A 22,425-nucleotide genomic window follows, 5' to 3' on the forward strand; every position below is an offset into this window, starting at 1 on the left:
CTTTGAGACTTCTTCGGGTAGTGATAAAGTGGGATATCAAATCCAAACTTTTCTTCTTCTTCCTCTGCCCTAATGGCACAGGGAGTAAGGTGTCTTGACTAAGCTGCAATGGTTGCTTGTCTGAAGCCCTTAGCAGTCGTTTGGTTCAGTGGGAGCGCCTGCAAATGAAAGATAGATTCGCACAATGTGGGACCAGTGTTTCTCAAACCTGGGTCCCCAGCATTGTTGGACTGCAAATCCCATCATCCCTGACCACTGGTGCTGCTAACTGGTGTTGATGGGAGTTGTTGTCCAGCTGAGGATCCAAGTTTGAGAAACATAGCACTCGGGGATAATCCAGATTTCCTTCTGTCCCTCTCTTTCCCCTGGGGAAACCCGATCTCTGCCACGGAAGCGGAGCAAATGTCAACTGGGGTTTTTTCCCATTTGCTCTGATTCAGTGTTGAAGAGTTGGGTTTTCCAGGGAAAGCTGTGGGGCAAACAGAAGACCTCTCGGACTCATGCCTGGAAAGCATGAGGCAAGCAGAAAACCACTCACATCCATGCTTTCTAGGCACGGGATAAGTAGAAGTGTGGACAAACTCTTAAATGCCCAACTTCTAGCTGAGGGTGTTCAGGCCTCTGCAGCTCACACACACACACACACACACACAAGCCTTACTTCAACACTTGGATGGTATTGTGAGCCAGACAAAGCACCCAGCCCCTCTTAGGAAAGTCGCTTCTATGCCATGTTTACACTCGTCAGCTGTTGCTTGCTGCCAAGGGATCAGATTTGCATGCTTTCTTCCCGTGTCAGTCTATTTTGAGGCTGCTGCTTTGCCTCACACCCCGGGCAGCATAGGAAACTGAAGCTGGATAAATGATTTGCTCTAGCATCTGAGCCTGATCATGGAGGCTTTGCCTATGCAAATGCTCCCGGGAGGAAGCGGGGGGGGGGGGCTTTTGCTTCCATTTTCAAAGGAGATAACTTTTCATTAATCTTCCTGCACCTCTTCCATAATGAAATATTTGCATTTGCTTGCCAGGTTACTACAGAAGCACCGAACGGTGCTAGAATCACTGGAAAATAACTTAGCTTGGTGTTAGTGCTGAAAGCAGCTTCATTTGTCATTGCATTGCTAGTTTGAAATCACTTAGATTCTTGGTTTCTGTACATGGCAGCCATGTAAAAAGTTCACATGCAGCAGAGACATATCCAGGTCTTCAAAAATGGCTAGAGACTTTCAAGAAGCTTTCTCATTTAATAGGCAGACCTTTGCACCCAAAGACTGAACAAGGCATTGTGGCACAGTTCAGTCACTTCCTTTTCATTCCTTGGGGAAGGGGCCAAAGGTTGAGTCATAGGGCATCTGCTTTGCATGCAGAAGGTCCCCTGTTCATTCCCATTATCTCCAGGTAGGGCTAGGAGACCTCATGACCTTTTGCCCATTTAGCAAGAGTGTGGTGAAAATGATCGAGGGAAATGCTTTCTTTGATTTTAGCAGTGGGAAAGAGGCTGCAGTCTTAGTGCCGTTGGTATTAAGTGGCGAACCTATGACTCTCCAGATGCGGTTAGACTATAACTCCCATCATCCCTGCTAATTGACCACCTTGGCTGGGCCTGATGGGAGAGGGAGTCCAACAGCATCTGGAATGCTGCAGTTCCCCCATCTCTGCTGTAGAGCATCAAGATAGCTGAGGAGAAATATACCTTTCAAATGGCCATTCAGCTAATGCAGGCATAGGCAACCTTCGGCTCTCCAGATGTTTCGGACTACAATTCCCATCATCCCTGACCACTGGTCCTGTTAGCTAGGGATCATGGGAGTTGTAGGCCAAAACATCTGGAGAGCCGAAGGTTGCCTATGCCTGAGCTAATGCTTTGAGGAAGGGGTAGGTAAGATGGGCTTTCTTTGCGCAGAAAGCTGGTTGCGAGGTGTTTCAGAACTGCAATCTGGGACTGGAGACAGAAGTCCCAAGCACTTGACCAATTTCTAAGCTCAAAGTAGGAAAGGGAGGGCCCGCAGCACAGGAATAAAGAGAAGAGGAAATTCTCTACAGTTCTATGTTTCTGTGATCTTGTGTGGTGTTTTCAGTTATCAACATTTAACCAATTTTTGCATTTAGCTCAATGTATCTCAAAGGTGTTAAACCATTTCTGGGCACTTTTCAGTTGCATGATTTGCGTTTTGATGAGGGGGATACTTGAAACAGTTCTCACAGATACTTGTAAAAGCTGAAAAGAAAGGAAGGGGAAAGCCTGTGCCAAATAAACTGTGTCCATCATAAACTGGTGCTGCCCAAGAACTAGTAAATGGAACTGATGGGATAACTTAGAGTAACTACTAACGTGAGTTTTCTTTCTCCTCCAGGAAGAGAAAAGGAGATGAGGTGGATGCCGACGTGATCTCAAAAAAGAAACCAAAAAAGGAGAAAGAAAAACAGTCTAAACAGGAGAAGTTGCTAAAGGTTTGTTTCTCAGTGACTTCTCTTTGTTTCTTAATTTGCTTCTCACTGACTAAACACTCTTAAACTACCTTCTGTGGGGGAATTCAAAAGCAGTGTGGACATATGAAATAAAAGTAGAGATCAGGCTTCCTCAAACTCCAGGCCCTCCAGATGTTTTTGGCCTAAAACTCCCATGATCCCTAGCTAGCAGGACCAGTGGTCAGGGATGATGGGAATTGTAGTCTCAAAACATCTGGAGGGCCGAGTTTGAGGAAGCCTGGTAGAGATTGTCCTTTCTGCATTACCTCCATCCCAGAGCAGTTTGGAATCCAAGCATATATGCAAGATTTGCTGCAAGCAGATCACAATCAGTAAGCCAAAAACAAACATTGGCTGCACATCATAATTTGGAGCGAAACAAACCAGGAGACTCAGTAGCGGTGGTGGTTTCACCAGCGATATATCGCTGAGTGAAACCGCCATCCCACTCTGGCAGAGGGAGAAAAAAGCTGCATCGGTGAGGAGCCGATACAGCTTGTTCCTCCCTCTGCCTCTTTAAACCGCTCAGCTGAGGTTCCCCACAAGTGGGGGGGAAGCATCAGGCATGGCTCTGCTGGGGATGGGGAGCCCTCCTGCGCCACAGATGAGCTGTACAAAGAAGCTGCCTTGTCCCAGTCCGCTAGGCACTGGGGTGAAACCGCCTCAGCTCCCACGGTGAGAGCTGCTGCTATTTCCCCTCGCGCCTCACAAGCTGAGGCCAATGCGGCTTGTTTTTTCAACATCGCAGTATATCGCCAGACTGTAATGTTTGGCTGGCGATATACTGCAATGTTGAAAAGCTGATATCGCCCAGCCCAAACCTCCACTCCTTTGTTAGCTGACTTGCTAACAACAGAATTAACCGTTAGGATACAAACTGAATGATCCCTGCTGTTGCACTTCCAACATGGGGCACCCCCTTTTTCTCAGTATGCAACCCCTTCTGCTCCACCTACATTTTCTCCACCTCACTGTCCACATAAAATTAATCTATGCAGCCCTTCAACCTTAGATTGCCCAGTCCTGATATGGAAGATAGCATTTTACCTTAACATAATCATCTGCAATGTTCCTTGCCATGTACAGTGGTACCTCAGGTTACGAACTTAATTCGTTCCAGAGGTCCGTTCTTAACGCAAAACCATTCTTAAGCTGAGGCACGCTTTCGCTAATGGGGCCTCCCGCTGCCGGCGCACGATTTCCGTTCTCATCCTGGGGCGAAGTTCTCAACCCGAGGTACTACTTCCGGGTTAGTGGAGTTTGTAACCCAAAGTGTTCGTAACCCGAAGCGTTTGTAACCCGAGGTACCACTGTACTGCACTTTAATAGTTGCATAAAGAAATAAATCTCTTTTTTTACTGTACTGTTCTCTTCTACAGGAACAGACGGAATTGATTTGGAACATCAAAGACGAGTTGAAGAAAGCTTGTTCCACCAACGACCTGAAAGAGCTCCTGATAGCCAACAAGCAGGACATTCCTTCTGGGGAATCCGCTGTGAGTTGGATGCTGTTCTGTAGATGACATTTTGACTACTTGTGTGCTCTATATTAACACTCCTTGCATGTTAATTACATTTAGGTAAATGTTGACAAAGTGAAATGTTTATGGAGGGAAAGCCCTACTCTTAATAGGTTCAAGAAGAATGTGGTTTGCGTCCGCATGAAGGGAAGTGTTAATTTTGTTGCCCTTCACCTGAAGATCTCGGGAGAGTTCACAAGATAAAATTGAGAGAGGAGATATTCAGTACTTGATTCTTCTTCTGAGGGTGGAAAAATTGAAAATGCTCTTGTGATTGCGTGATCTCTGGATGGCTGGAAACATTTGTAGAGCTGGAAGATAGCTAGGAGGTCACCACGTCTAGCCCACAGCTCAGTCCAAGGCCTGCCATGTAGGATTCGGCCACACTGTCCCTGACATGACCGTCCAGCCTCTGCTTAAATATCTCCAGCAAAGGAGAGCCCACCACCTCCTGAGGCAGTCTGTTCCACTGCTGAACAGCTTGTGCCATTAGGAATTTTATTTTAATGTTTAGCCAAAAACTGCTTCATTACAATTTCCAACCACTGGTTCAAGCTCCTGCCTGTCCTGTTGTCAGTTTCAAAATAAAGAGCAAATAGAATACACCAGATGATCATTATGCTTGTTCATTATCATCATCATCATTTATTAACATTGCATACTGCCTTTCATTCAAAAATCACAGGACAGTTCCAGGGTGGATTTGATTTAAATCATTTTTTTTAAGGAAAGATGCATTTTTGCTGGTGTAACGTTAATATTTACAGCCAGAGGAAAGTTTCATTTTTGGAATAATAAATTTTCAGAGTAGTTTTTACACTTATATCAAAAATTACTGGTTTGGTACTGTTAGAAATACATAGACAGATAATTATGAAATTATGGTGAGGTTTAATAAGTTGACTTTATATTTGGACAACTTTTCTGCTGTACTTTATTGGAAGGAGAAAAATAAAACACAAAATACATGGTGATAATAAAAAAACACCCAATAACCCACCTCCCACAAACATTTTAGAAGCCAAAGAAAGTTTAATCAGCCAAAGCTCTGGTTACAGAGAAACGTATTTGCCTAGCGCCTAAAGATATGTAATAAAGGCACAGAATGAGCCTCCCTGAGGCGAGCATTCCACAATTATTATTATCATTACTATTTATTGATTACCTGCCCTTCACCCTAAAGTCCCAGGGCAGATTACACTAATAAAACACAATATTAAAAACACAACTTGCTGTCATAAAAATATTCTAAGAGATATGCTAAGAGCCATGTGGGGGGGGGGCAGACGTGTTGCAGCCTTAGCATCGGCAATGCAGTGATACCTCGGGTTACATACGCTTCAGGTTAAGAACTCCGCTAACCCAGAAATAACGCTTCAGGTTGAGAACTTTGCTTCAGGGTAAGAACAGAAATCGTGCTCTGGCGGCGCATTGGCAGCGGGAGGTCCCATTAGTTAAAGTGGTGCTTCAGGTTAAGAACAGTTTCAGGTTAAGAACGGACCTCCGGAACGAATTAAGTACGTAACCAGAGGTACCACTGTGCCTGATTTCTTCCCTCCTAAATTGTAGGCGTGGTTTCCATGCTTCTCCCAACATGCCCACTGAGAGGCTGTGTGCGGTTCTAGATTGGGAATGAGGAACGTTTGGCCCTCCAGATACTGCTAAACTGCACCTCCCATCCTACCCGACTCCTGGCTATGCTGACTGGGACTGATGGGGATTGGAGTCTTAACAGTATTGAAAGAGCCCCAGGTTCCCCATCCTCGACACCGATGAAGGCTTTCAGGTTTCTCACCTGCAGCAGATCGTCTTCCCAAACTGTGGCCTTTCAGACCCAGCAACTTCCTTTCAGGAAAGCAAAGTACAATCCTGAATACCATTGACGTCTTCGGCCTCTTGAGTCCCAAACTTGGAAAGACGTATAGCTGCAGGCCATCTTGCTGCAGAATGAGGTCCTGAGTTGGTGACCTGTGACTCAGATGAGTATGGTGCAATAAATGCTTCCTCTTTCCTTTTTCTTTTTTTCTTGCCTTTTCACTGCTTTTTTTTTTTAGATCTTGGACCGTGTTGCAGATGGGATGGCCTTTGGGGCTCTGCTGCCCTGCGAGGAGTGCAAAGGGCAGTTTGTGTTCAAGAGCGACGCTTACTACTGTACAGGGGACATCACCGCTTGGACCAAGTGTGTTGCCAAGACACAGACACCCAAAAGGAAAGAATGGATAACGCCAAAGGTAGGCAGTGCATCGTGTTTTTAACTGCATATTTTTATTTATAATAATAGCTACACACACAAACACAGTCTCCCTGGGCTGCTCAGTACCGTAATCCCTTCCCCTGCCTCCCTCCCCATCATTCTGAAGAAAATAGGTTTGAGCTGAACCTGGAGAAATTGGACTGGCTCTGTCCCACACACAGCTGCCTTGCTCCATTTTCAGCAATCGCCTTGGTGGATAGGACAGAAAGGAGGAGGCAGCTACTCCTCTCGTTTTTCCATCCCTCCAGCTCCAAGAGTATTTTTCCCCCACGGTTGGCAGAGCCAGGCTTGCTTTGATTGGCCCCAGGGTTGGTCAAATGCAGGGGTAGGCAACCTAAGGCCTGGGGGCCGGATGCGGCCCAATCACCTTCTCAATCTGGCCTGTGGACGGTCTGGGAATCAGCGTGTTTTTACATGGGTAGATTGTGTGCTTTTATTTAAAATGCATCTTTTACTTAAAATGCATCTAAAGTAAAGGTAAAGTTACCTTTACTTTAGATTGTGTGCTTTTATTTAAAATGAATCTCTTGGTTATTTGTGGGGCATATTTCCCCCCCCAAAATATAGTCCTGCCCACCACATGGTCTGAGGGACAGTGGACTGGCCCACGGCTGAAAATGGTTGCTGTCCCTTGGTCAAATGCATCTAAGTGATGGGCACAGATTGCCTGGGATGCAGGAATACTTTGCCCCCTGTTCTGAACCGCAGGTAACGAGGGGAGCCTGTGCACTCGAGTGGTTCGAGGCAGGGATGCCAAAGGAGGACGTCAAAAACTCTGGCACAATCAGTTCCAGTGCTTTATTGTAAGAAAGCCTCTCCTCTTCCCAGAGGGTAGGTGTTATGAGCAGGAATCGCTTCCCACGTCCTCAGGGGGGGTGTGTGGCCAGGGCCCCTGTGCCATTGGAGTCCTGGGCCTGCATCACGCACTCCAGCCAGCCAATCCGGCGTTCTGGTAGGCGTGGTTTAGCCATTTAAAACAGCCACGGGCCCTACGAGCTCCTCCTCCTCCTTGTTCCTGGCTTCCTTGGATCACCCACCCTCCCTCCCTTTAGGCTTTGCCTCAGCACCTGTCCTTGCTATGGACCTCGGTTGGTCGCCTTGGTTGCCCAAGGGGCCTGGTAGGAATTTTTCCCACTTGGCAGATTGGCTCCAGCCACTTGGTTTTTCACCTATCTTGTAGTAAATCGTCACAGCTTTGTAAGGTTTGGCGGATAGGCATTGGAAATGCGTTGTGTGTCGGAGGGGAGGTTGTGGACATCACCTACCCCTCCCTTTGAAGGGTATTCCGTTAAATCCAGCGGTCGTGGTTCCTGTCCGATGCCCAGGTGGTGACTAGGGCATGGCACGACCCTCTGGTGACTCTAGGGGAAAACTTGCAGTTGATCAGCATCAATAAGCTTCCCCCTACAGGTTGTTAACCCTCGTGTGACTCCCTGCAGAGTGGGCAGGAGTCAAGTATAGTCTGTTCAGATCCAGTGCCTAACCCAGGGGTCAGCAAACTTTCAGCAGGGGGCTGGTCCACTGTCCCTCATGTAAAAACACGCTGATTCCCAGACCGTCCGTGGGCCGGATTGAGAAGGCGATTGGATCGGATCCGGCCCCCAGGCCTTAGTTCGCCTACCCATGGCCTAAGCCAATGCCACTCAGATTCTGTAACCAATAAAGTTGTGGTATTTTTTAGCCCATTAACCTAAAATACTTGTGTCCATGTGTCTTATTTCATCACAAAGCGGGGAGCGGGGCCTCGACTCACAAAGAGTAAGCTTGCAGTAAATCAGCCTGCTGAGCTTCGCTGCCATTACAAATGCGGGAGTTTTTGTTTTTATTAAGCAGAAATGGTTAGAGCCCTGTCTGGGATGGGTAATGGGCATGCGGCCTAGATTCCCAGCAACACCTCCCCCGCCCCTCCACTGAGTTCAGAATGCAGAGGAGAATTCTAAGCAAAATGAATTTGCTTGCCCTTGAAATAAATTGTGTGTGGCTCTAAGTCCAGGGTGAATTATATTTTTGGAGAGAAGCAGGCCTCTAGTAGTGCAGAGGAATCTTTACAACAGCAAATATTATTCTCTGAATTACCAGTAAGTTGATTGTGATCATTGTAGTGCCCTGTGGGACTTTCTCACGTGTGTTAACTTTGCTTACCCAAAATGCAGGAGTTCCGGGAAATTGCTTATCTAAAGAAATTCAAATTTAAGAAGCAGGATAGAGCGTTCCCTCCAGAGGCTGCCTCTGCAAACTCAGCTCCTCCTCCAGCAGTTTCTACCCATATTACAGAGAACTCAGCTGCACCAGCAGGTAAATGACCTGCAGTCATTGTTCATACTAAAGAGAAACTGGTTTGATGAAGGAAACGTTCCAAAATGTTTGCAGAATTGGCTGAAAGGGGTGAGGAAAGCACAGGGCAGAAATGGCCTTTTTCTGTCCTCTTGCTGCCACCTGCTGGCTAACTGGAGCATAATAAGCCCCCTAATATCAACTAACAGAGAGCTTTCCAAACTTTTCATGTCAGTGACACACTTTTGAGACACGCATCGTTTCGCGACACAGTAATTCAGTTCTTCCAGCAAACTGGAGGTTAAACTAAGCCCTTTTTCCAGCCTCAGGAGGAGCGCAGGGAGCGTTCATGTGACACACCTACAGACTGCAGCAGACACTCTTTTAACATGTCGTGAACACACAGTTTGGGAAGCTCTGAACTAACAACTTATGACACTCTTCCCCAACTCTGGTGCCCTTCACATTCTAGACTACAACTTCCATCAGCCACAGCGATCACAGCCAATGGTAAAGGATGATGGGAGTTGTAATCCAAAACATATGGAAGGCTTTAGTCTGGGGGGGGGGGAGGTTAGCCTGCATGATGCAAATACAAGTTTTAAGGCTTGTAGGCAATGCCAGGCAAAGTCTTGGTGGTTATTAAGAACTTAACCTTCATGTAACTTAAGTGGTATAATAAACTCTATAAATTAAAACAAAATATAACATCAAAAAATCATTCCAGTAACACCTTAGAGACCAACTAAGTTTGTTCTTGGTATGAACTTTCATACCAAGAACAAACTTAGTTGGTCTCTAAGGTGCTACTGGAAGGATTTTTGATTTTATATTTTGTTTTGATTGGCAGACAAACACGGCTACCTACCTGTAACTGGATCTATAAATTAAGTAATTCATACACATTTTCTTAAAATTTGGGTAACCTTAATGGGTTCCCCCCCCCTCAATACGTTCAGAGTTTTTGGTGTCTCCTGTGTTTCTTCTGTACATCACACAGTCTGTGTTTACCTTTGAACTGCCAGGTAAACCATTAAGCAGCATGAAGATTTTGATCGTTGGAAAACTGTCGAAGAACAAGGATGAAATCAAGTCTGTCGTTGAGGAACTTGGGGGAAAGGTGACGGCTACTGTGAACAAAGCTGACCTGTGTATCAGCTCACAAAGTGAGTAATGCTCTTAATGGGTGGTGTTAAGAAGACTCCCAGTAGGAGAAAAGTGTGAAGTTAGATGAGGCAGCTAGTTAATATGAGAAGAAGAAGTACAGTGCAGGCTAGGACTGGGCGATAGATCAATATATTGTCTGAAGCCAGTTTGAAGCCCCTATCGTGATAACGGTTTCATAAATTTTGACCTGCAAATAATATCGCGAGTCACGGTGTGTGTGGTGCATTGTGTGCAAAAATCACAGTGCCAGGAAAACCGTGAAGCCAGCCAATGCCTCTATAATCCTTATTTCAGACATTGTGATATATCAGTATATCACAGCGTTAAGCTGGTGATATATCACGTTGAAAACCAGATAACTTCTAGCCCTAGTGCAGCCATTGGGAGGTTATTGTGGTGCCACCTACCCTTTGGAACGCCCTCCTATTACATATCAGACAAGCAGCTTCTCTTATTGTCTTTTTGGTGCCTAGTGATGTCCACCCTTTTTCAACAAGCCTCTTGAGCAGAGAATCAGTATCTGTGTTGGGTTTGAAATTGGTTTCTATATGTTTTATGGTTGTTGTGCGCTATCAGTGTCTTTGTTGGTAATCGTTTCGGGATGTTTCGTGGGAAGTGGTTCGTAAGTTAAATTAAAATAACCTGCATGCGCAAGAAAATCGCAAGAACAGTGACACGGTGTGCTCTGCTTCCCTTTTCCAGAGGAAGTTGAGAAAATGAACAAGAAAATGGAAGAAGTGAAGGAGGCCCAGGTGCGCGTTGTCTCCGAGGAATTTCTCCAGGATGTGCAGTCCTCCAGCAAGGGTTTTCAGGAGCTGCTTTCGCTTCATGCTCTTTCACCCTGGGGTGCTGAAGTTAAGCAGGAGCACAAAGTGGTTCCCGTGGGAGGAAAATCCAGCGGACAGTCGAACACAAAAAGTACCGGGAAGATCAAGGAAGAGCAAGGTGAAAAACCCACGGGACTCCCTTTTTTTTTTACTATTGTTGTTCTTGGCATTTGTTACATTCAGGGTAGACCTCCTCCTAGCGGCAAGTTTGGGGGTTCACTCCTGAAATAAAGGAGGCGATTAGTGGAGGGAAGACTTAGAATCACAGAATTTTGGAGTTGGAATTTACAACACTATAAAATACAACTTAATACTGCATCTCTCCCTCCCCTGATCCAGGAACGAGCAAAGCGGAAAAGAAGATGAAGCTGACAGTTAAAGGAGGTGCTGCTGTGGATCCTGATTCAGGTGACCATTTCAACATCTACTTTAGGGTTGCCAGAAGCAAAAGGTGACACCTTGAATAGTTGTCCAGAAGAGGGTATTTTGGCAAGTGCAGTTTGCATAGTTAGCTGAAATTCCCTCTTCACAACTTCTAAAAGGGTGCAGGCACTCTGTCCTTTTACGGGTTGGGGACAGGTTGTAGAGCACCATAAGCAAATAAATTCCACGTGTTGAGAAGCCCCTTGGAAATGTCTCTCTGTGTGCTTCAGGGAAAGGGAGGGGGGATATATTTCAGCATCTCTATGCTGTGTGTCTTGTGTTCAGGTTAAAACAATAATTTGGATAAGGGTAAGATGCGTTCCCCCCTGTCCCTGGCTGACTGCCTTTTTTATAGGCTTGGAAGATTCTGCCCACGTCTTTGAAAAAGGTGGCAAAATCTTCAGTGCCACTCTTGGGCTGGTAGATATTGTTAAAGGAACGAATTCGTATTACAAGCTTCAGCTGTTGGAAGATGACCGAGAAATCAGGTATGCTTTTCTTTCTTACTCCCTTCCCAAATAGCAAGTGTGCTGCAAATTTTTCTCCTGCTTGGCTCCTCTGTTTGAATCATTTTTTGTGAGACTTGCACAAAAGATAGACCCTTGGTCTGATCCAGCAGGGGGGTTCTTAAGTTCTCTATACACCTAAGGGACTGCCTCTCCTGGTATGTCCCGTGTAGGACCTTAAGGTCCTCAAATAATAATGTTTTGGAGGTCCCGAGCAACAAAGATGCTAGGTTGGCCTCAACTAGGGCCAGGGCCTTCTCAGTAGTGGCCCCGACTTGGTGGAACAGTCTATCACAAGAGACCAGGGCCCTGTGGGATTTGGCATCTTTCCGCAGGGCCTGCAAGACGGAGCTGTTCCACCTGGCCTTTGGGTTGGTTTCTGTTTGATATTTATGCTTCATTCTTTTATTGGTGGGTTATTTGAAAATGAAACTGCAGTTTTAATATTAAAGTTTTAAATTTGTATTTTAATCTGTTATTTAAATTGATTGTGTTTTTGTTTTTGCTGTGATTTTAATTAGTGTTAGCCGCCCTGAGCCCAGTTTTTGGCTGGGAAGGGCGGGGTATAAATAAAAATTTGTTATATTATTATTATTATTATTACCTTGGAGTAGATCCTATTGAACTAGGTGGCTCTCTCTGCTGATACTTGCATAGGGCAGCACCCTTAGTCATGTCTGTGTCTCCTTTGAAGATGTAACAGAGTTATTTTATGGTATAAACTCTCATGGACTTGAATGCAAACGCAAGAGTTACAGTCTATGCCATTTATGTTTGAAGTTTAATTTAAATAGGTTTTTGTCTTACTGTTGGTTTTAAACTGGCACAGCAAAGTCAGGAGGACCCCCTATTGCTGCGGTTGTGAATTGATTGATTAAAGTGTTCCTATCCTACTTTTCGGGCCTTCATCAGTTGGGGTGGAAAGAGCAAGTGTAAAACAAAATTGAGAGTCAGAATCCTGATTCAACTAAACGTTAAATCCCAGCAGCAAGGGGAAATAGTCACTGTCCTTTTTTAATTTGTTACTTTCGACTTTTCTGGAAATGTCAGACTTTATTTTCTGCACCAGAAAAAACTGTTTAGTTTCCTTACCTTCAAACCCCTTTGTAGACAATCTTATCTGTCTTGAGTGACATCAAGCAAACCTATCAATCAAGATTAGATTGTCCCTTCCTTTGTTCAGCATCTGCCTTTGTTGCTGCACTCGATCAAAAGCTGCGTACAGTTCAAAGTGTGCTGTTTGAGTTCTGAAGAAATTCTTATACTGGAAATATCTCTGCCCCAGCCAGGATGTTAAGAGATGATGGGAGTTGTGGTCTAGCAATATATGGAGAAAACCAGCTAGATTGATTCCACCTGCCAATTTCTCCCCTTTCCCTTTGAATTTAGATACTGGGTATTCCGCTCTTGGGGCCGTGTTGGCACAGTCATTGGAAGCAACAAGCTAGAGCAGATGCCATCGAAAGAAGAAGCCATTGAGCACTTCCTGAATCTGTATGAAGAAAAGACGGGCAACTCGTGGCATTCGAAGAATTTCACTAAATATCCCAAAAAATTCTATCCTCTGGAAATAGACTATGGGCAGGTAACTTGGGTGACCCTGTTTAAAAAGAGAAAATCACAGCTGTATCAAAGATCATGCAAGCAGGAAATACTTAAGATTATTTGGGAGAAGTTCAAACAACAGATGTGTGTGTGTGAACTTCCATCTAAAATTAAATATATTAATTGATATAAGCCCCCCCCCAATTGTTGAAATGGGTACCCACACACAATTTATTTTTATTTTTTTAAAAAAAGCTTCAGATGTTGCAAGGGCAGTGAGGTCCTCAGACAGCTGTATAATGGACGGGGTATTTATCCTTCCAGGCTGGAAGTAGAAGTCTCTTGGCAACCATGAAGGCTTGCAACATTCACTGTTGTTGACCTATTGTTAATTCCATACTATAGAAATACAGCTTTAAAATATATGACACCTGCAAATATCAATGATTTTGCTATACACAAACAGACAAGAAATTAAGACAACAGCAATAATAATAATAATATGCAAATGTACTAGTACTTGAATTTCCCAAGCATTGGGGGGCGGGGGTGGGCAGAGGTTGCCCGGGATTTTAACAGATTTTATATCTACTGCTTTTTGTATTTTGTATTTTTACTGTAGCTACGATAACTGCTTTTGTTTTTGATTGTTTTTGATTCGTTTTATGGTTATCTTTTGTAGGCTATCTTGGAAATCTAGATTAATAAAATTATGGGTTTTTTTATAAAAAGGAATCCCTGAATTTTGGGAAATTAATTGGACGCAACTGGAAATCAATCTTATTTCTTTTACAGAGAAAAAAAAATCAATTGAACCAGTGGATTCAAAACACACCGTGTTAAGATTTTGGTTTAAATGCTTGGGAGGGGGGGAGAGAGAATGCCTGAGCTATAAGATCACTAGAAAACTGCATGAACATCTTCAACTTGGAATATTTAATCAGAATCCATTTTTGCTTCAGAATCTCTGCATGTGTAGACAGATATTGTTGGTCTTTCCTTAGGATGAAGAAGCAGTGAAGAAGCTGACTGTGAGTGCAGGAACCAAATCCAAGCTTCCTAAGGCAGTCCAGGACCTTATCAAGATGATCTTTGATGTGGAAAGCATGAAGAAAGCCATGGTGGAATTTGAGGTTACTAAGCATCCTTGGCTTAATCCCCTTTGTCGCTCTCCCCTTTGTTCACCGTGTGATAATGTCAGCAGTGCGTTCTTAACACTAGCTGTTTTCCCATGGGGTTCAGTACTCAGTGGTGGCGGCACTCAATAATGAGAAAGTCCCCCACATGAAACTGAGGTGAAACAGCACTTGTGGCATCTTCAGAGTGCGATGCTCTTCAACAGACCTTTAAACAGGTAACACCGACACATAAAAACAAAAAGTTTATCTGTCCTCTTCATGGAACATTCTACTTCAGGACACTGAGCTTTTCAATAAGCAATCTCTGATAGTTTTCACAATTCCTTCCATTTATCTCATTGCCAGATTGACCTTCAGAAGATGCCTTTGGGGAAGCTAAGCAAGAGGCAGATCCAGAGTGCATACACCATCCTTAATGAGGTGCATCAGGTGAGGATGAAATAAAAGGCACCTTTGGAACGGTTGAGGGAACTCTTGAATTCTTAGCGCTTCTCCCCTCCCAAAAATTGCACTTCTTTTTCCCCCTAATCCTCCCTTTTCATAAAGGTAAGATGAAGAGTCTTTGTTATATAGTGAAAAGGTCTCTCTGTTCTTTTTCTCTTTCTTGTTTTTTGTTCATCAGAATGGCTGTACCGGAAGGGTGTGATTTGATTATGTGATTACTTCTCACCTGAGGCGGTACTGAAGCCTTTGAAGTGTATGGCTTGGCATTCCATGGAAGTCAAAACTAGATTGACAGCTTTTATAAACTCTCTTGTAAAATTCGGTGGGGCCTAATAGTTTGGCCTAATATTACTGTAGGAAGAGTTCTTCACTGCACACCCAAGAAAGTGACCAGAAATGGGAATTGGGATTGAGCCCAAGTCTGTACTTTGCTCCCTGCTTATTTGTTCAGCATATTACAAAGGAAAATATTCAAGTCGAACGAACGAATGAAGTTTATTGTGAGGACTAAGCCTTTACACATATATCTACATAATAATGTTAAAATTTGTTACATGTAGCCTTAACAATGGCTTCGTCAGATAAAAAGGTACAATATAGACAGATTATAGAGACGAAAAAGGTAACTTATCCTTGTCAACCAAAAATCTTTCCCTGGCTTTCATGGTCTTCATCACGTTTACCGCTGTCACATGAGAAATCTGAGGATTGGCATCAACTAATAAAATTTTTAGATCAAACTTATCCATCCTTAAAGAAATCAGCCCTGAGTGCTCACTGGAAGGACAGATCCTGAAGTTGAGGCTCCAGTACTTTGGCCACCTCATGAGAAGAGAAGACTCCCTGGAAAAGACCCTGATGTTGGGAAAGATGGAGGGCACAAGGAGAAGGGGATGACAGAGGATGAGATGGTTGGACAGTGTTCTCGAAGCTACTAACATGAGTTTGGCCAAACTGCGAGAGGCAGTGAAGGATAGGCGTGCCTGGCGTGCTCTGGTCCATGGGGTCACGAAGAGTCGGACACAACTGAACGACTGAACAACAAATAAAATTTTTACACAATCTTCAGGGTTACTTATTGAATTGGGTATAGCTTGCAGAATCCCACCTCTAAAGCTCGAATAAAGAGGGCAATGAAAGAAATAATGTATAAGGTCCTCTTGAGTTCTCATGGAGCAAGGCCACAAGCGGTGCTCTAATGGGTTTCTTGCAAATCTGCCGGCCAGGTATGCTGTAGGTATTGTTTGGAACCGAGCCATAGTAAAGGCTCTCCAAAGAGTGGGTTCAGTGAAATATTCAAGTCCTAAGCAAGCATTTTAAGAGTTCATGCTTGCTGCTTTAAAATAAATATAAGACTGATTCAAATAAATGTAACTGTCTTTTAGGGCCTGTTTAACCCTATTAACTTGATTCACTATGTGGTGGATTTGTGAACAAGATTGAATTGAATTTTTTAAAAAATGGGAGAGCTGATTTTACGGAAGTGTTGGTTTTCTAGAAAACTTGTTCTTGCTAAAGTTATAAATGTGTGACCTGAGCTAAGCCTAGCTTTTTGTAAGTGAAGTAACTCAGCTACACATATTTGCTGATTTTTAATATTTTTATTTTTATTTCGCTGCTTTTCTTTTTTATGTAGGCAGTTTCTGATGGTGGCACCGATTCACAGATATTGGATCTTTCCAACCGCTTCTACACTCTGATCCCCCATGACTTTGGGATGAAGAAGCCTCCTCTTTTAAATAATCTAGATTACATTCAGGTATTGATGGGGAACCTCTGGCGCAAACGGCAGCATTTAGTTTTGACAGCTGACCCTTAAAGCACAGAAATAAAATAAATTGTGTACCAACTCCTAGAGCAGAGATGGGCAGTCTGCACCCTTCAGGCTGATTTCAGGTGGGGTGGAGGGAAGCCCAGAAGGTAGATGAGTATTTGGGGGCATGAATGGACAGAGAGGGAGACAAAATGGATGGAGCAATGGAAGAGGAGAGAGGGAATCTCTGAATGTGATGAGTTCAGACATCAGGCAAGAGTTAACTGCTCCTTCACTACTGAGCAGAGGGCAAAAGAGAGATCAGCATAGCATAATAATAATAATAATAATAATAATAATAATAATAATAATAATAATAATAATTTATTTATACCCAGCCCATCTGGCTGGGTTTCCCCAGCCACTCTGGGTGGCTCCCAACAGAATATTAAAAACACAGTAAAACATCAAACATTAAAAACTTCACTAAACAGGGCTGCCTTCAGATGTCTTCTAAAAGTCAGATAGTTGTTTATTTCCTTGACATCTGATGGGAGGGCGTTCTGCAGGGCGGGTGCCACTACCGAGAAGGCCCTCTGCCTGTTTCCCTGTAACCTCACATCTCGCAGTGAGAGAACTGCCAGAAAGCCCTCGGCGCTGGACCTCAGTGTCTGCGCTGAAGTATAGGGGTGGAGACGCTCCTTCAGGTATACTGGGCTGAGGCCGTTTAGGACTTTAAAGGTCAGCATCAACACTTTGAATTGTGCTTGGAGAGAGCAGTATTGGAATTGAACCAGAGAGATTTGGGTTCATCTCCTTGCTCTGCCTTAAAACTTAGTGGGTGACCTATCACCATCGCTCAGCTTAATCAACCTTGTGGATTGTTTTGTGGGGAGAAATGAGTGGAAGGGGAGGAACCATGCTGACAGGCTTAAGTCTGGGACAAAAATGTTACTGTTAACAGGAAGTTGGAGCTGACCTTGTATCTGACTTCCTTAATAGCAATGTGACGTCTAGATCCTCACACAATCTATTGGGCTAAGTCCTTAGGCCATGAAATGTGTTTGCTGCCAAGAATAACCGCATTTTCTTGTTTTATCAAGTCCAAAGTGGAGATGTTGGACAATCTGCTTGACATTGAGGTCGCCTACAGCCTACTCAGAAGTGGGGGTCAGGATGGGGATAAAGATCCAATAGATGTGAACTATGAAAAGCTCAAAACAGATATCAAGGTAAGATACCATGGCACAGAAACAAGGCTGTTGTATATCTCAGAAGCTGAAACACCCATCCAGTGTTCACAGACAGGTTTGGATGGCTATACCTACAAAGTCAAAACAAAAACAAAAACAAAAATTCCTTCCAGTAGTACCTTAGAGACCAACTAAGTTTGTTCTTGGTATGAGCTTTTGTGTGCATGCACACTTCTTCAGATACACTGAAACAGAAGTAACCAGACCCTTATATATAGTGAGAGAGTGGGGAGGGGTATTACCAGAAGGGTCTGATGATTTCTGTTCCAGTGTATCTGAAGAAGTATGCATGCACACGAAAGCTCATACCAAGAACAAACTTGCCGGTAGTTCGTCTCTAAGGTGCTACTGGAAGGGGGGGAAATTATTTTTTATTTTGTTTTGACTATGGCAGACCAACACGGCTACCTACCTGTAACTATACCTACGAAGCACATTTTGTTATTTGCTTGGAGATACCAGACAAGGGACACTATTTCCACCTGGGTTCAACTTACTCCCAGGGTAAATATACCTTAAAGGCACCTCTAGGGTCAGGCCTTCCATCTGTGCCTTGGCTGTCTCTTTCTGAACCCCTGTTTAAAAGGAGTTAGGTTTATTAAGAATTGCCAGAAGAGCACCAAAGCTAGATTTCCTGCCTTAGGGAAAGTCGCCCCTTCTGCAGTCTAGTCTTTGCCACTCCCTGGATGCTCAGCTGGGCTTTCTGGATCAACCACAGGATACCTCTGAGAAAATGTCCTAACCCATGGATGCTGCACTTCTTAAACAAGTATTGTCCCCTTTCAAATTAAGGCCAAACCTCCCGGCTCAATAGGAACACGAAGTCGTTTAAGTTGTGCAGTACTTTTAATGGCCTAATGTGTTCTTAGCATTCTTTTCGCTTCAAATTTTCAATATTTCCCCCTTTATTTTCCTTCAAAGGTAGTAGATAAAGACTCGGAAGAAGCGAAGATCCTAAAGCAGTATGTTAAGAATACCCATGCAAGCACCCATAACGCGTATGACTTGAAAGTCATGGAGGTAGGTTCTGATGGGGGATCGGAAATAATTGTTTAAATTCAGAACCGGTCATTTTACTTGTTTTCTTGTGTGTTAATTTACGCATGGTGCTGAGTACCCAACTAACCTTTGTGTAGAATAGTATTTCATATGCGAAAACCTATAGTAAAAGAATACAAGCTCTTATGTGAGTGAGGCTGTTGCTCACTATATGTGTATATACCTTAGGACCTTTGGGTGAAGGGTGGGAAATAAATGCCAAATGGAATGCCAGTTGCTGGGGTGCAAGAGGAGATCTCATGTCTTGCTTGTGGGCTTCACATAGGCATCTGGGTGGTGGCTGTAGGAGAAGAATGCTGGCGTAGAAAATCTGGACAGGATAGCTGTGGGTTTTGTTGTTTTGTTTTGTTTTTGCAGATTAAGGATTGGGGATGGGATGTGCCATGGGATTGAGTCTTCTCTTTTCATATGCTTCTTTCTTAATCAGTAGCCTGTCTGGGACTCCCCAGTCCCAGGTCAGATGAAAACCCAGCCCATGCAACTGTCTCGTTCATTTTTTGTCAAACCCAAGTCTAAAGCATGGAAATTCAAACCTTCAAAGCCACTTTAATTCTTAGATGGCTGAAACGAAATGTGGCATTAAGCATTTCCATATCTCAAGCAATCTGGAAGATTTAATTTTCCCAGAGAATTCTGAATTTAACGTTTTGTGTATAACTTGTGCTGGCAGTGCCCACGTGTGTGCTGTGTTTGTAGCCTGTTCTGCATGATGTGCTAAGCTGAACATGGGTTCAGCGAGACCATGAGGGCACGTGGGCCTCTGGACACGAACTTGGCAGCCGCTTTGCTCCTCCCTGAACCTTTCTGCTGCCTTTCAAGGCTTGGCCAAGTGTATTATCCAAATCAGGCTTGTAGTTAAGCTCCCTCCTTGCTAGCCACAAACTGTAACCAAAACCACCAGCATGGAAAAGCTGTGGTTCGGTGGTAAAAACCAGCCTTGCATGCACAAGGCCCCAAGTCCAATCCCTGGCATTTCCATGTAGGGCTGGGAGAAACCATTGTCAGAAAAGCTTCTCCCAGTCAGCATAGACAGTACTGAGCTAGGTGGACCCAATAGTCTTAATATAAAGCAGTTTCCGAAATGATTTTTCAGAGGTCACATAATCTTGATGTATGGTTCATTCCCTCTCTTCTCCACACCTCTCCACCCCTTCCGAAGATTTTCAAGATTGAGCGGGAAGGAGAAGTTCAGCGTTATAGGCCGTTCCAGGAGTTGCACAACCGTCAGTTGCTCTGGCACGGTTCTCGCACAACCAACTACGCTGGCATCTTGTCGCAGGGTCTCCGAATAGCTCCTCCTGAAGCTCCTGTGGTATGTACAAGGCTAGTTTGCTAGTGTATCGTGTGTAGAAATAGAGCTTTTAATCCCCCCCCCCAAAAAAACCTTTGTGGTTTCCACGTACGATAGAAAGAAAGTAGTGTGACTGGCAACAAAACGTTGCCATGTGGGGTGTTCCTGTTCAGTGCCTTCCTCGAGTGGATACTTCCAGATTTCCACTCCCACCTATTTCCAAGGCTTTTCCCCACCCCAACAACAGGTCAGTATTCCATGGCTACCGAGCATGGCCCATGGTCATGGAATTGTAGCCCAGGAACATCTGTGGGGCGCCATGTTGCCTCTCCCTGTCATAAAGGTTCTGAATACTATTTTCCTTTGATTCTGAACTTCTGCAAACTTTGGCGTTTCCCCCCCAAGCCTGCCGATAACTCCTCTTTGCATGGCGGCTGGTTCTGTTTAGGCTGCATAAGCAATGGCCCTGGTAACTGGAACATCAGAAGTAGAGGGAACGACTAAACATCTAATCTACTACTTGCCTGGAAAGGTGCCATTGGAAACCATATTAATGTGCCTCAGGCTAGCCAAAACAACCTTCAAAAACATTCCATTGAGATAATTGCTTAAGAAGAAAAAGCAAAATAAAAAAATTCCTTCCAGTAGCACCTTAGAGACCAACTAAGTTTGTTCTTGGTATGAGCTTTCGTGTGTATGCACACTTCTTCAGATACTTCAGTATTAGATATTCCTCTAATGCAGCTTGGGATAGGAATGTTTCTGCATATGTCTACATAAGTAGCATATGTCCGTCTACTAAAGTGGAGAGAGGATGAGGCATACTAGTCAAACTGTCATGAAGCGCCCAAGTAATTTTGTGTAAGCCTGCCTTTTCCCCTACATTCAGAATTCTGGCAAGATGTACGCATTATTTTATTTCAAAACCATTTCTGCCCTACCTTTCAAAGTTCAAAGTGGCTAAAGCTTTTACAGCCAATGATAATATCTAGCTTTTCGAAATGTTTTTATCCTTTCTTTCCACTTAAAAGCGCCCAAGGCAGCAAAGAGTAGACAAATGAATACAAAAGCAGCCCATGAGAGAAGCACAAAAAAGCAAGAAATACAGCAAATACATCCCAGATAGCAGGCTGCTTTTAAAAAGTGCAAATATCCGAGTCAAGCGGACATACTAATAACATTTAAGCAATACTATTAAGTGTCTGTCAAGCACAGTAGGAAGAATTTAAAGACAGCTCCATATACATCAGAAATGAATCATAGAATTGCAGAGTTGGAAGGGACTCCCAAGGGTCATCTAGTCCAACTCCTTCAATGCAGGAATCTCCGCTAAAGCATCCATCGTAAAGGAAGGCCTTTACAGTGAGGTTCTCATCCTCGCCCCATAAATCCAGCCCTTTGGGAATGGTGATCCGAGACCCATCATCATTGTAACCTGCAGTACAGTTCTTCTCCAGCCTTCCCCAATCTGGTACCCTCCAACTGTTTTATAGACTACAGCTGCCTCAGTCCCAACCACTACAGCCAGTAGTAGTCAGGGAAGAGAAGGTGTTGTGGTTCAAGGCACCTGGAGGGTACCAAGTTGGGGAAAGTGGTTCTGCTCAGTTTGCCTAATTGTAGGGCTTCAAGAGACCAGAAGGCTACCCTTTGCAGTCCAGACCAGAGGCCCAAATGACTAAATCAAGCAAGTGGGGTTGGATGCCACACAGGTGAATGCAAAAGGAAACAAAACAAAATGGTAAAACTGCTGTCAAAGATGATCTGGGAAAAAATCATGTCCTGCCTTCCAGCATGGGAAATCTTGTCAGATGCCCAGGAACAAGCTACATGTCCACAGAGCTGTAGCTAGGTCCATTCCTGGCAGAGCTTTCACATTTCATAAACATTATTATTATTATTATTATTATTATTATTATTATTATTATTATTAATACCCTGCCCATCTGGCTGGGTTTCCCTGTAGGGATGGCATCACAGGGTGAGGGCACACCCTCCCCCGCAGCATAAGACAAGCCACAGCTGTCTAGCCACCATGCACATTCCTTGACCTTTTGTCTTCTCAGCAGTGTTCCGTGCCCTGATCTTTGCCTCCTTTGCTCATTTCCCCCTGTAATGGAAACGTGACGTGGTGGAGCAAGTTGCGTAGATAACTAGGCAACACCCAGGGGGCTCGGGATTGGAGAAGTGTAAAGGGTAAAGCCCATAATGTATCTTGCTGGTTTTGCATATCTTGCTAATAAAAACAGCCTCTGCTAAGCTAGCAGTCAGCTTATTTAAGTGCAGCTCACCTGCATAATCAACTCCCGTCTCATCTCCGTTTCTACATTTCCCCAGCCACCCTGGGCAGCTTCCAACAAAAGGTTAAAAATACATTAAAACATCAGACATTAAAAACTTCCCTAAACAGGGCTGTCTTCAGGTGTCTTCTAAACATCAGATAGTTGTTTATTTCTTTGACATCTGATGATAGGGCGTTCCACAGGGTGGGCACCACTACTGAG

At 44.1% G+C, this 22,425-nt stretch overlaps 1 protein-coding gene across 1 annotated transcript in view; it reads left to right on the plus strand.

The window, feature by feature from the left end:
• PARP1 (poly(ADP-ribose) polymerase 1) overlaps positions 1–22,425 on the plus strand; it is a 36,031-nt gene that overhangs the window by 9,093 nt on the left and 4,513 nt on the right. The window contains exons 5-19 of the mRNA XM_033144655.1: positions 2,355–2,451; positions 3,849–3,965; positions 6,044–6,220; positions 8,397–8,538; positions 9,543–9,683; positions 10,387–10,629; positions 10,851–10,919; positions 11,290–11,422; positions 12,830–13,025; positions 13,990–14,118; positions 14,470–14,553; positions 16,205–16,327; positions 17,425–17,553; positions 18,496–18,594; positions 19,793–19,945. Coding sequence (XP_033000546.1) covers positions 2,355–2,451; positions 3,849–3,965; positions 6,044–6,220; positions 8,397–8,538; positions 9,543–9,683; positions 10,387–10,629; positions 10,851–10,919; positions 11,290–11,422; positions 12,830–13,025; positions 13,990–14,118; positions 14,470–14,553; positions 16,205–16,327; positions 17,425–17,553; positions 18,496–18,594; positions 19,793–19,945 — 2,032 coding nt within the window. The remainder of the gene's footprint in view (positions 1–2,354; positions 2,452–3,848; positions 3,966–6,043; positions 6,221–8,396; positions 8,539–9,542; positions 9,684–10,386; positions 10,630–10,850; positions 10,920–11,289; positions 11,423–12,829; positions 13,026–13,989; positions 14,119–14,469; positions 14,554–16,204; positions 16,328–17,424; positions 17,554–18,495; positions 18,595–19,792; positions 19,946–22,425) is intronic.

Source organism: Lacerta agilis, chromosome 3 (assembly GCF_009819535.1).
Source record: "Lacerta agilis isolate rLacAgi1 chromosome 3, rLacAgi1.pri, whole genome shotgun sequence".
Lineage (NCBI taxonomy): Eukaryota > Metazoa > Chordata > Lepidosauria > Squamata > Lacertidae > Lacerta > Lacerta agilis.